This window comes from Molothrus ater, chromosome 1, assembly GCF_012460135.2.
Source record: "Molothrus ater isolate BHLD 08-10-18 breed brown headed cowbird chromosome 1, BPBGC_Mater_1.1, whole genome shotgun sequence".
Taxonomy (NCBI): domain Eukaryota; kingdom Metazoa; phylum Chordata; class Aves; order Passeriformes; family Icteridae; genus Molothrus; species Molothrus ater.
Window position 1 is genome coordinate 14,663,787 of NC_050478.2, and position 13,845 is coordinate 14,677,631.

Genomic DNA, 13,845 nt, shown 5'->3' on the forward strand with positions numbered 1-13,845 from the left:
GCCGGGGGCCGCCGCCTCCCGCCCCCCTCTGCTCTGCTCCGCGCGTTCCCCTCGCCTGTCCCCGCCTCGGCTGAGCGCCAGAGCTGGGGCTTGCCGTGTTTGTTTGTTCGTTCGTTCTTCCGCGCTGCCGATGTCTTGGGGGGCTGAGAGGAGGAGGAGGAGGAGAAGGAGGAGGGCGGGGAGGGGGAGGGGACTGGGGCTTGGGAGACGGCGGTTCCTCGGCCTCTCTTATTGCCGCTGAGTTGCGCTCCTCTTCTCTCAGGCTGCGAGCAGGAGCCGCCCGGGCGCTTCCCACTTCCCCGGCCGGCCGGCAGTGCCTGCTGGGCAGCGCGCTCGCTCGCTCGCCTCCCGCCGGGGCAGGTGAGTGCGGGGCACCGCCGGGCACCACCGGGCTCCGCCGGGCACCGCCGCCCCGGGGCTCCCGGGCTCCGGCCCCGCGGGAGCCGCGTCGCTGGAGAGCGGGGCAGGCAGCGGGGACGCAGTTTGCCAAACTCCAGCGCCTGGCTGGTCGCCGCTCACGGCCTCTTTCCCTTCCTTATCTCCCCTCCGCAGAGCACCCTCGCCCAGCAGAGCGCTCCCGAGGTGTCGGCAGCCGCCAGTATTTTTTATCTGTCTTGTCTCTGTGTTTGTTGGGTTTTGTTTTTGTTATTTTTTCCCCTCGTTTTTATTTGGCTTTCTAGTCTCGCTGGGAATGGCAAGGGCAGCGGCGCCTGGAGAAGGAACAAGTGTGGGGAAGGGGAGAGGGAGCCGGAGCTAAATGACAGGATGCGGGCGGCTTGAGGCACAGAGAGAAGCCAGCCTCCTTCTGTCCCCGAGACTGCCCCTGCGGACCGTGCTTTCTGCTCCTCACTCCGGCTGGAGGATTTAAGGAAGAGTTGTGCGTGGAAGGCATTTTTTTTTTTTTTTTCCTCCTTTCCCTGCTGTCGGAAGGGAAAATGGATTGGGGACTTCTCCTACACTGTGCAGCCCTCACCTTCACCCTCGCCAGGGCTCTGCGGAGCGGTGAGTGTCACGGGGACGTCGGCTCTCCTCAGCTCGGGCAGATGCGGGGCCGGGCTCCGGGGCCGCGGGCGCGGGGGGCGGGCGGCGGTGCCCGGCGGGCCGTGGGACCGGCACCGGCATAAACCCGGCTGGGGGTAACTTTCTGCCCGAGGAGGGATGCGGTTCAGTCCTCGTCTGAGGATCGCCCTCCCCGACATTGCTTTCCGACTTTATTTTCTGCTTTTTGGGTTTATTGTATAAAGCAGGCTGCTCATTCTCACTAGATCAGGACAGCCAATTATCTTAATAGCGTCCCGTCCCATAGGCAATTAAACGTCTCTCCTTCGATATCTGAAAGATAATGAATGCTTTAAAGGGAAGGCTCTCTTCCCCGCCCGCTCTTTCTGTTTTCCAAAGCGTAAAATTTTAGCTCATGCCTCCTACCAGCTGTGTGTGTACCTGCGAATAGTCTGCACACGGAGGACTCTCTAGAGTACCTCTTTCCCAAGTCTGCAGTTTACGTGCAACTTACACTGTGCCAAGAGGGGAGCTGAGCTTCTCTGTGAAGGCTCGAGACTTCCTTCCAGGAGGAGAAAATCCCATAACAAATGAGTGATGCGTCTAGTTTACTGTCAAGCAACCCTTGAAAACACAACTAATTAAAAGCAGCGTGCTCCTCCTTCCCCGAACAATGCCAGGGCACTGTGAATATTTCACTGCATGATGCATTTTTAAAGATGGTCTAATTGTGGGACTGCTTGACGTTTAGCTCTTGCACATGAAACAGCTCATGTGAATCTTCCTTTCCTAAGAAATCCCGAGCAATTATTATTAACTAATTATCAAATATTTACTTTTGCCTGACTGGGTTTTCAATCAAAGTAATTAAAAGAAGAGAGCACCCTCCACTTACACTGGTATATTGTTTTAATAAGGGACTGCAAGTGGAGTGTCAAGCGAGAGTATTAAAATCACATGTTTTATGATGGAAGTTAATCTCTTTCCCAATATGTTTTGAGGAGGCTGCTTAGTTTAATCAGGAGCTTCCTCCTGCAGTGCTGTGGCACAGGAGCAAAGGTGCTAGAGGGGTGCCCCAAGCCTGGTGTGGGGATGCTCCCAGAGGTGCACTTTGCTCATCCCCCCAGCCCAGCTCGGGGTGTGGGCAGCTGCCTCCCACATAGACCCACACTGCCCCCCTGTACCTCTGAGGGACAGAAGGGGGCCACCCCCATGCTCTTGTTGCTCATTTCTTCCTGTGCAGAGGAGGAGAGGAAGTTGCTGGGCAGAAGCCTCCACCACGAGTGGTTGATGTGGTGGTCCTGCTGGAGTCACCAAGGCCATTAACCTTCTCTGCAGCCTACCAGACCTACTAATGCCACCTTCACCTACATGCAGTATTAGTGTCCACTAAATTAATTCATTAACCTTATTTGGAACTAATGGTCCAAAGTCATTAGAAACTGCTCTTCTTAATCAAGTGTGAGGGAGATTGCACAGAGCCAAGGAGTCTAGCAGACCGCATTATCTTATTACACTGTCACTTTCCCAGAAGTCGCAGATTAAGGAGCGCTGGTGGTAGTGAGTCCACCTCAGCGTCCTCTGAAGTGACTCTGTCAAGTGACTAGAAGCAGCACTGCTTTATTTCAGGCATTTAACAGATGCCAGACCCTGCCATGATGTTTGCAGGGCTGGAGTGGGCTTAATGAGACAAGATCACTTTCCGAGTATGCTTACACAGGGAGGAAAAGGCAAGATTCCCTGAGAGCCCCAGAGAGCGGATTAGCAAGATCACCAGTGACAGCTTTTGAACTTTAAGCACCAATGCCTTTTGTTCTGGTCAGAGGAAAACAGCCTGTTTTGCAAAGGCACGGCAGAAATATAATAAGATAGCCTTTCCCAGCAGCATGCTTGGCAGTATCTGGGATTTGACCATACATCTGAGTACCTATCAACCCCTTCCCTCCTAATTTATGGCAAATAATTTCTATAAAGAGTGTTGCTTTATGCATTTTTGATGTGCACTTCCTCATTCATTTCCATTTGACCTGTTTTTTCCTACAATAAAATCCTGTATATTTATAAATTCATGCTGAGAGTAAGGATTGCCATTTTGCTTTCACAGGGAATGTATTAGATAGAGCACTGCAGACTGTGTATACCATTATTGAGATGTAGTGATATATAGTCTTGCTTTAGTGGGGACATTCTTCCTGTCCATAGTTTACTGTCTTGTTTTATCACTCAAAATTAAACAACCAACACTTGGAGAAAGTTTTTCCTACCTGAAGGTGCACAGAAAGAAATCCATAGTAGTAAAAAAAGTGATAACACAAACCTGCACTGGACAGTGAAGTGAGTGACTGTGTAGGCTGGATGATTTTTTTCCCTTTTTTTTTTCCTATAAAGCTTAAAATGCAACCCTGACAATGCTGACCCAAAGGAGCAATTGTCACACTTTGTGATTCTAGAAACTTTTGCAACTATTTTGCTATTAGAAATAAATCTTTGTTGTTGTTCAGGGGAGGAAGGAATGAAGGGAAGAGGAAGGGAGGTTGTTCTGCTCCATTACTTTGATGCAGTCTCCAAGCATGAACAAACGTCCTTGAAAGAGTAAATAGCGGATGATTTCTGCTTCACTAGAGCTACTTTGTTCTCTTCTATCCTGGGTTTGAAGAGCACAGATAGTTTCAACCTGCCTAGATTTATGGACTGATAAAACAAAGGGAGGCTGTCCTGTGAATGAGCTTGGATCCACCAATAGAATCCCAATGGTCAGTGACACAGACCAGACTTATCCCATAGCTGGGCAGGGGGTCAAATGGCATCTCTTAACATCTCCTCCCAGCTTCTCTTGAAACTTCATACTTAAGAAGAGTACAGTTTTTGGAGTTAATTATGTCCCATGTACCCTTCTCAGCCAACATTAACGCAGTTATGAAGGGGCAAGGCCTTAACACTGTAAGGGGTACTGTTGGAGTGGAGGACTATTTAGTAATGGGAGTGCCTTCTGCTGTCTGCTGCCTTTACAGCCAGCAGATTTAAGGATAGTAGCCGGTAGATAGTAGCCCAGATGCCCTTAGAAGCAGAAGAATGCTAAGTTAGCCTGAAGAAGGCTGCGGCCGCGCAGCTTTCCCACGGCAGTCTGCCGGGTCCGCTGCTGCGGGCCGTGCCCGGATGCTTGCCGGGGGCACTGAGACCAGCCCATGTGTTCCCTTCCCCCGCAGACAAGTGTGGCGACACGATCAAAATTTTAAGCCCCGGGTACCTGACGTCTCCCGGCTACCCGCAGTCCTACCACCCCAGCCAGAAGTGCGAGTGGCTGATCCAGGCGCCGGAGCCCTACCAGCGCATCATGATCAACTTCAACCCGCACTTCGACCTGGAGGACCGCGACTGCAAGTGAGTGAGAGCGCGGGAGGGAGCGCTGCGGAGCGCCACGGCGACACCTGCCGGCCGCCGCGGGCAGCGCCAGGGGCAGATCCGCGGGCAGCTCCGGGCCGGCGGCGAGCGGGGCAGGGAGCTCTGAGTGTGTGTCCGGGTGGGCCTGTGTGCGTGTGTGTCTGTGGGTGTTAAAAATGTCTTTACATCTTTCTGAGGTTTGTAAGCTGCTCTGAGTTGCGCCCGCCCGGTGCGCTGCGAGCGGGGGGCGGTGGTGATGCGCGGAGTGGGGCTGCGGTTGTGGTGAGGCACCGTTTGCTGGCCCGTTTGTTTTTGTAACTCTCTTGTTTGAGTTGGAGTTTGAAAAAGGAGCTCTTTTTCCTTTTTTACCCCCACGACTACAAGCAGCCCATGGAATAGACAGGCCGTTTATAAATTGGCAAATCTTCCTAATGCTGAGTTAGTCTGGCAATTACCCTCACTCTTCAAGGGGCGGTGGACTGGAGGACTGATAGTCGTATTTCCTTCTTTCTCCCTTTGCTGCTGATTTATAGCCAGTAGCTTTTCTTTCCCCTCCTCCTGCTCTCCTGTAGTGCCCTGAGAGGAGAAAGGAGGGAGCTGAGCTTCCTTTGTCCCCTGTCCTCGCATTCCCTTTGACCACCCATTCCAAAAGTGAGAAGGAGAATCGGAACCTCCCAGAAGCTGTTCTCCACATTTCCCCAAATCTGTAAATCTCACAGCTTGCACAAGGCAACATATGGTCAGATCATTCCCCTCTTCAACATGCCCTCTGAATTCAGCCAGCTTGTTGCATGAAGAAAATATTTTAGTGATTCATTATTTAAATATTTCTGGACTGGGCTATCATAGTTACTTAAATATTTCTCGTGTATCATAATTTTTTATCCCCTACTGATAACTGCAAGAGAGGTGCTGTTGATTAATGCTACCAGTCAAGATTTTCTCTGCCTGTCAGAAAGATTAAACTCAATAGCCAGTGGTGCTTGGTATTTCACGGTAGTATTCAGGATTTGGTCCCATAAAATGATGTTCAGTTTATCAGGAGTGCTTGTGATAGACCATGAGATGAGAGTGTTGGACTTAGGGAAAGAGAGCAAGTGTATCAAGCACTTAATTTTTACTATGCATATCTTTGTCCTATTATTTAATAACTTGATTACTTAGATCGCAATTATTGTTTTTTCTTAAAATGAAGTTTTTAATGATGCATTGTGGTACTTAGTTGCTTTTTTATGATATTTTATAACCACTTATAGATCAGCATTTCAGTGCCATAGTTGAGTGATAACGCAGAAAAACCCTGTGCTCATAAAACGAAACTTTGCGAAAATGAGTTTTTACTGTGGTGTTGGAGCTGCAGCTCATATTCACACCATATGTTCACACGCTGACTTCCCATTCTTTAATTTTTAATGTCTTGTACTCAGGCAATGGTTCACTGCTCTGTGTCTTCTTGATACAGGTTTTGCTTTCATTCTGTGGAATGCTGCTAATGCTTTACAATATTTGTCATTCTTTGCCTCTTATAGAGAAATTAAGAAATAAAATCAAGCATGTTTCAGTGTCAAATCCTTTTTCTCCATTGCTAGAATGCATGTTTTTCCAACTCTGTAAAACCAACATAGTCTTTGGCAGCAGTAAAATGGTGTACAGCCTACAATTATTTGAAGAACAATTAATCTTTGTGGCACAGTGTTGTGCTAAACAGTGCTAGACTGAGCTGAACTGGGTCCAGGGAAAGGACTGACTCCCTCCCTCTGCTGCTTCCTTCTTCAGTGTTCATTGTCCACTCTCCCTGCTGCATTATTTCTGCCCCTGAAATGGAGCCCAAAGCAGTAATGAGATGGTAGTGGGTGGAAGGAAGTCTCTCAACAGGGTTGTTTGCATTGTGTTTGCAGTGTATGATGGTGATGACTTTACCATTATTTTGTCTGTGCTGAAACGCTAATTTTCTAGGCTATGCTAAATTACTCAGCTGCTACTTCATTTATATTGAAAATTGCTCTTTTTAACTTGAGAGGGATTGTATTTGTGGGGAAAAAAACAACAAAAAAAAACATCAAAACCTTAGGACCAGAGCAATTATTTCAGCAACAGGAATTTGTCAGCAATCTCTCTGGTCTGAAATTTCAGCATCTACTTACAAAATTCACATTCCTTGTACTGAATATTGAATACAACGGGTGATTAATGCAATAAATGTATCACGAGATTTTTTTGGTTTTCAGCTAAGTACATTTTGTTTCTCTAATATGCTTAGCTTATTAGAAACCCAGTTTGCAATCTAGAAATGTGTAATTTAGGTTACAGTCTAGTTTATTGAAAGGTTTAGCACTGGAAATTAATAACCACTTAAATATGAAATGCAGATAGAAAATGGGAGATAAGGGAATTCATGTCTGGGAACAAAAAATGTCCCATACAATTAGAGTAGACTAGAGAAGATTAGCTTGCTGGCCTAGCTCCCAAAATCCTCTTTATAATGCTGTTCATTGCAACTTGGACCTTAGTTAGCATTGAAAACAACTTTAATAACAGGGACCCCCTGAGCCCAGGAAGGGAGACATTTTGACTTTGGAACGGTTACCTTCTTGTTCCGTAGTGCCAACAAGAAAATCAAGAGGCTTTACCTAACTTTAAAAAATATTGCTCTATATAGAGGGCTAGATGTATTGAAATGTAAAACTGGTGAAAGGCTGATTCTCTGGGGAGAATCAAAAGCAGCACATTTAAGCACTAGTTGTTACTGAAGCTGTTCCCAGTTAGTCTCTCTGTATGTTAGGGTTTAGAATTAATTTAAGAATATGCCCTTGATTTACCTACTTATTATGCTATGCTTTAATGAATAAGTATTTCTCAAATGACTGCTAATAAAATTCATATATGTATGTTTTTCTGACAATCAGAACCATTTGAGTTGTTTTAAATTTCAAGTAAACATGGTGAAAATTCCTTTTTCTCTGGAAGCATTCCAAAGGACTCAACTTTCACAGTATTGAAGAATAAAGACAGGCAAATAATTAAAAATATGTTCACACAAGCTGGGTTCATCTAATAAAGAATCTTCTAGACAGGACTACTGTACAGCATTATGGAAATACTGGGTTTCGACAGGAAGTACACAAACATGTCGACCACAGATTGTTATCAAGGACATATATAATGAAGAAATTCACAGTGTCTTTAAACATTTAGCTTTAATGAGTGTTATGCCTCTTCTTCAAGAAGCCAAGAAACAGAAATTATGGTTGTACTTTAAGAGAAAAATAGTTTTTGTTTGCCGTTTTGCCTTTTCTCAAGCAAGTCCCAAAAATAAGCATGCATTCTTGGAGTCAGGAACATGGTTAAAATGAATAGAAGAGACAAAACATATGGCCACATATTAGTTAAAATGCTCCAGTGTTTGTTGCATGTGGTAAATGCTTTTCAGCACTTAGTGCAAGCTGTACAAGTCTCGTGTTGCTGAAGTATCCTACTGTGTAAATGTAGCCATCTTGAATCTAGTAAAACTTTATACCTAGATAATAAACAAGAATGTCACTGATACAGTACTTTGAATTTATGGAACTTTTCCGGTTTCCCAGCAATGCACACTATCAGCATGATAATTTATAATGGTTTGTGACAAATGTTGCTGAGCAAAGAGGTGTGTGGTTACATTCAGATCAGATGTCATTATCTAGGGAGCAATAAAAATTTCACAGACACTAGGTTAAAAACATTAAGAAAATGAATGTGAAGCTTCAGAAGAAAAGGGCTTAAGAAAGGTGGAGGGTTGGGTAGAAAAAGCCCAACAGTGGTTTTCTTACTGACAAATTATTAACTTTGTTGCCAGACTTGACTGTATTGTTTTACAAGGTTTTCAGAGATATGCCACACAGCACTATTATTATAATGGCCATCATTTATAAATGTAGTAAATAAATATAGTTCTTGCTTAACACTTGTGGATTATATACAACAGTGCTGTCAAATCTCTCAGAATGGAAAAATTGTCCATTTTGGAAACATTCAAGTTATAGGAGAGATGTCATAAATAATTACTCTTCATATTGCATTTACTAGGGGTTAGTTACGTGAATGAGAGCAGAGCTGTACAGAAATTGCAGTCAGTTATAGAATACAGAGAAAAAAAATCTATGTTTGTTTATATAGAAGAAAATGCCTCCTCCAGATCCTTGGGTAAGGAAGAAAGCGTAGGTATTCAGACCTACAGAGTGAAAGTATAGCTCCACATAACTCCCATAGACCTAATGATGTTAGAAATTCATTCATCCATTTTACTTCTAAATAATGTCAATGGATTTATGCTACAAATCTGTAGGTATAACAAACTCAGGCTGGTAAAATAAACAGGAGCAAGGGAAGTCATGGCTCGGCCTTCCTTTAGTTTCTGCAAAGTTTAAGCTTTCATTTGCTTTTGTCTAAATCCTGGTTCCTGTTCCTCCATGCAGCAAGGTCTGCTTTGTGCAGGCCTCGTGCCTCGTGTTGGTTCCTTTTGTGCAGGGGTAGTTCAAGCCCTTTGGGCTGAGCTGATGGGAGTAAGAGTGCCCATGTCCTTGCTGCCCAGCTGCAGAACCACCAGGCTGGGCTGCCACTGAGCCTGTCAGAAGGCTTCTGCCATCAGCTGCACACAACAGCTGCTTCTTGACTGCCCCAGGGGCACCTGGAGCCTGCACAGCCCTGAGCTGCTCCCACAAACTGCCCCAAAGTGTTCTGGGCTCAGTGCAGCCCCGCTGGCCGTGGGAGCAGTGGGAGCTCTGCCGTCCACTCCCACCGAGCTGCCTCCCATCATTCATGGTGACTGTGGGGAAGGGCTCAGCGCAGGCCCCGTAGGGTGGTTAATGACTGTATTGGTTATTTGGATAGCAAATGTCAGTCAGAGCTTCCTAATTCCCTCTGCCTGGCCACCATGGGGCTCGGCAGGCGCAGTGCCTGCAGCTGACAAGGCAGGGTGAGCAGCACAGGAGCAGAGTTGCTCAGGTCTGGGGAAGGCAGGGGTTGTGTTTGTCCACCACAGAGCAGAGAGGTCTGAAGGAGCCAAGGTCTTTTGCTTAGGTTTCCAATAGAAATATGGCTTCATTGGCTTGGCACTATCAGCTAAGCATCAGCACTGGCCTTTGAGCGAATTTCAGCAGGACAAGGTATCCAGGAGACATGGGAATTCCCCCTCCTCACTGCTGAGGGCAGCTGGAAGGATGCCTGCACTCCCCTGCTTGCTCTGGACTGGATTCACTAATCCACCCAGCCCAAGGTGTGGAGTCAGCCACCGTGGGCTGCACTGCCCAGGCAGAGGTGGGCAGGGACCTGGACATCTCTCTGTCAAAGCCAGAGTGGGATGTGGGCACTGACACACTGGCAAGGCCATACCTATGCTGAAGAGGCAGCATCTTACCCTTTTTGTCTCCCTCAAAAATCTGTCCCTAAGAGCTGTTTGGGGTTACCAAGAGAAGCACTAAAGTTGGAAGTATTAAAGGGATGAAGTGGGCTGTCCATTCTATTCCTAAAACAAGAAACAAGTGGGTTTGGCTTAGTTTGAGAAGAATTGTTGCAGTAGATTAGGAGCCATGTGGTATCTCATGTTTCTGGGTGTACTTTGAGGGCATTTCTCTGCCATGTGTACTAAGCACACAAAAAGATTTCTCAGGGAGCACTCGGCTAGACCCAGACAGCCCTTCTGGAGACCACTGCTGTTTGGTACCCTCCATATGGCTGCAGGAAAGGTTCCTGTCAAGGAAAGGAATCAGATCAGACCCTGTGCAGGAGCAAGGAAGCAAGAAACTCTTGTACCCCAAAAATTTTTTTAACTTGAAGATTTTGCATTATGAAAGTATATATAATATCTCTTTGCCACAAGATTCCACGTGTATTTGCACACAGAGAAGCAAGTATTTAAGGATGAATATGCTGTTATTTTATTGTAGGGACTAAATGAGAATTAAAAGAATTTGGAAATCATATTATTTTCTGATTATACAGTGTAATGAAACAATTCCTTTGGTTTTTATCCAAGCATTTAACTCTTGTGAGAGTCTCTATTGTCAAACTGTTTAACAATTTGTTCTTTTAGAGTAATGGTTTTAGTTTGAGTTTTCTCAGGAAAAGGTATTAGGAAATCCATGACCAAAGTGCCTGGTCATAGCTAGAGAGCCTTGCAGGACTGTGTTCAGGGCTGAGGGGTGGGTTGCAGAGCCCATTATTGCACTCTGTGTATGGGTGCATCCCCTGTCACAGAAAAGTCTTGACTTGGGTCTCAGTACAGCAGCACACTAAAACTATAAAACCATATACATGGTTTTTTATTTATACATCATATATGGATGTATATATGAAACATATGTATATATGATATAAACATCATATATGGATGTTTCTATTACTCTGAACACTTAACTCTGAGGGGAATTCTGTCTAGATGTGCTACAACCAGATGCCCTTCAGACAGGAAAAATTTGAGGGTCAAATGTGGATTCCCTTAAGCCTAATCCTTCATCCTTTCTGTGAACAGAGATAAACAAATTCAGAACAAAGGTCTAAGTCCTTTCTAAATTGAAACCCAGAGTTGTTGGAATTAGCTCTGTGAAACTCTCAATATGTTTTCAGTCAACCCCACACTGCTCCTCTCTCCACCCTCCTCTCCTTTGCTAATCTAATTGGAACAAAAAACTGTGTTTCTGTTAGTTTCTTAATCATAGTTTATTGAAAGCTATAACATTGGATCATAATTTGATAATTATGATATAGAGATCTTTTTACAGCTAATGTGAACCCAAATTAAATTATTCTCTTTTGCAGTATTTCCAAGGAATGAAATTATGTCTGAAAACTAGATATACATGCACTCACATGTATATGTCTAGGCTTATATATCACACCAAACTGCTTGGATATAGGCATATTTTATGTGCACCTCTTTAGGGCTGTGCACATATGCCTGTATTTATGTATATGTTATAGATTTCTTAGTTTATGTAGAAGTTCCTAAAGTAAATCTACTAATTAAAGCCCTAATACCCATCTTAAGGCTGATAATTAGGTATAAAGAGAAAAAGACACAGGATTAGTGTTCAGATCATGTTCCAAATGCCTCTTAATTGGGTGTTTGTAATCAATCCTGATTGCAAGAGGCAGTGGTTTGGCAGAATAAAGAATGAAAAAGGCCCTACTATTCTCTTGTTAGTTGACTTGGCCATAGTATTTTAGGACAGGATCCAGTGTTTAACAAGGTAATTTTGTCAGCCTTAGCAATCCTTATAAAACATCTAAAAATATTTTCTAATTATTTTTTTCAAGCTAATAACTCTCTCAAGCTAGAGAGTTATTTTTATCCATAATCTTAAAAATTGTTTTTGAGTGAACCGCAGGAAAGACTTTGTTCTCCTGGCCTCTATCCACCACTGGCTTTGGAAATCATGTCTGAGTTCACTGTGGGTTTTTCATTGTATTGACCTTGGTACTTTTCTCACCAAGCCACAGTTTTCCATCATAAAACCACACAGCTTGGTATAATGATTATTTCTTTATCCTGAGTAACCAAACAATTTTTTAAACAGGGTGACAGATTTCCCTCTTGCACTGTGGGAAGCAAGCACCTGGCCATTTCCAAATAGACTTTTAATTAACTTCCTGAAGGAGATTTGAGAGAAGTTTAATAAGTCACCTGCCAACTTTTTGGGAGCATAGGTCATTTGCTTTTCTGTAGGAATTCACAAAAATGTGAGAATAACTCCCTTCCCAAGTCCTAAACTTCCATGGAGGAAATTGATTTTCATGGGCAGTATCAAAGGTTTTTAAAAGTGTAACCTCAGAAATTGAATTTCTGATTGTTTCTCATGCACAAGGTACTGTGAAACTCTGTGATCTGCAGAGCTGGTTATGAACTGTGTGAACTTTATAATAATTTATTTAAACATTATCAGATTGTGCATATTTAGACTCATCTTGAAGGTTAATATCATTACAAGGGTTTTATGTAATGCTATAAAATGAAGAATTCAGATGGCTCAAAAAGACCATTGAGAAAATATCTCCATATATGTAAGAGACACCCATTTAATGTGATTTCATCCAGAAGAAACTATGCACATCCCAGAAGCACAATAACCAGCTGTTGTTCAGGAGAAACTGGGCAGTTGTCTGCTGCCTTCCACACTGACATGGAGCTGCAGTGGCCACACGTCCCATGCCTTCCCTAAATACAGATGGGCTGAGCCTCAAGCTGAGTGAGCTTGGCTTAATCCCTTCCCTACACTCCCAGCACTGGGGCCCTGTTGCACATTTGTGCTCTGGGCTGCTCTGTGCCCCCACGTGAGCACAGAGCCCATCAGAGCTGTGTTGTGGCAGTGGGATTGGAGCACTCCACTGCAGATGGGGCAGGACTGAGCTCACATCTCAGCCCTGTGCTGGGGCCATGCCATTCTTTGAAAAAGTTATACTGGTAGTCTTTTTCCTTTTGTTTTTTTTCTTGCAGCACTCTGTATTAAATTGAAACTTGGTAACCTAGAGAAAACTAGAAGTCTGTTCACACCAGAGTGATTATTCTGCCTCGAGCTTTGAGAACTGCTCCCTCAAAGCCAAAGTTTTGCTCATTCACATAAACAGTCACACTGAAGTCAATTAAAACCACAGACTCACTTGAGCAGGGCTAATGAGTAGGACATACATTTCTGGCACTACACAAATTAATAATCGCTTCTTAACAGTGGTTTTCAGATGTTTCCAGAGCAATTTACAACACAGTAGAAGATTCAGCCTCATACTTCATAGATCATGATAAATAGGTTATTAGCTCTTCTCCAGCTCCTAGGTCTTACTAGGGAAACAAGTTCCTAAGTGCATGAGTAACAATCAAAGTTTGTCTTCTTATGCCAATCTGTCATTAAGCCAGACAACTTCTACTGACTTTCTTCTGATGTATTCATCTGTAACAAGGAAAGCAGATCAGCAATTTAGAAAAGGTTTAGTTTGATCACCATGTAGAAATGCAGGCTACACTGCCTATTTCCATAGCAATCACACCACTTTGCCAGATGCAAAATGAGAGGCTTATATCCTTCATGCTAAAAGCCCTTCTTAGAGGAAATCCTAGGCTGTCGCTTCATTTGAGTAGCTTTAGCTAAGTCTAGAAAAATATGCAAAGGTAGCTCTTAAATGAAAACTCTTTTTTTTTCATGTTTCAAAGTCATCTCTATAATCTCTTTTGGAGACAGAGGCATAAGATATATTAACATGGAAGGCATATGTTCTGATTGCTGAGTGTTTTTTGACATTCCCAGAAAACCCCTGGGACTTTGTGTCACAGTTCTGTAAACTTTATCTATTTGTATATTCATATCTGGGCCTAAATCCAAAACTTCTTTACATGCATTACAGCAGACAGTTTAGGTTCATCTCCTTGTGCTCCAGATGGCAAGCAGTTAAATCAGGTACACATTTTAACCACTCCACATAGTCTAATGCTCTAAT

General features: G+C 44.1%; 1 protein-coding gene across 2 annotated transcripts in view; it reads left to right on the top strand.

Annotated features, from left to right (window-relative positions):
• The first annotated feature begins 761 nt into the window (after positions 1 to 761).
• Positions 762 to 13,845, top strand: part of NRP1 (neuropilin 1) — a 112,930-nt gene continuing 99,846 nt past the window's right edge. For both annotated transcript variants that reach the window (XM_036405351.2, XM_036405358.2), the window contains exons 1-2: positions 762 to 1,002; positions 4,206 to 4,380. In XM_036405351.2, the coding sequence (XP_036261244.1) occupies positions 936 to 1,002; positions 4,206 to 4,380 (242 nt within the window). In that variant the 5' untranslated portion in view covers positions 762 to 935. The remainder of the gene's footprint in view (positions 1,003 to 4,205; positions 4,381 to 13,845) is intronic.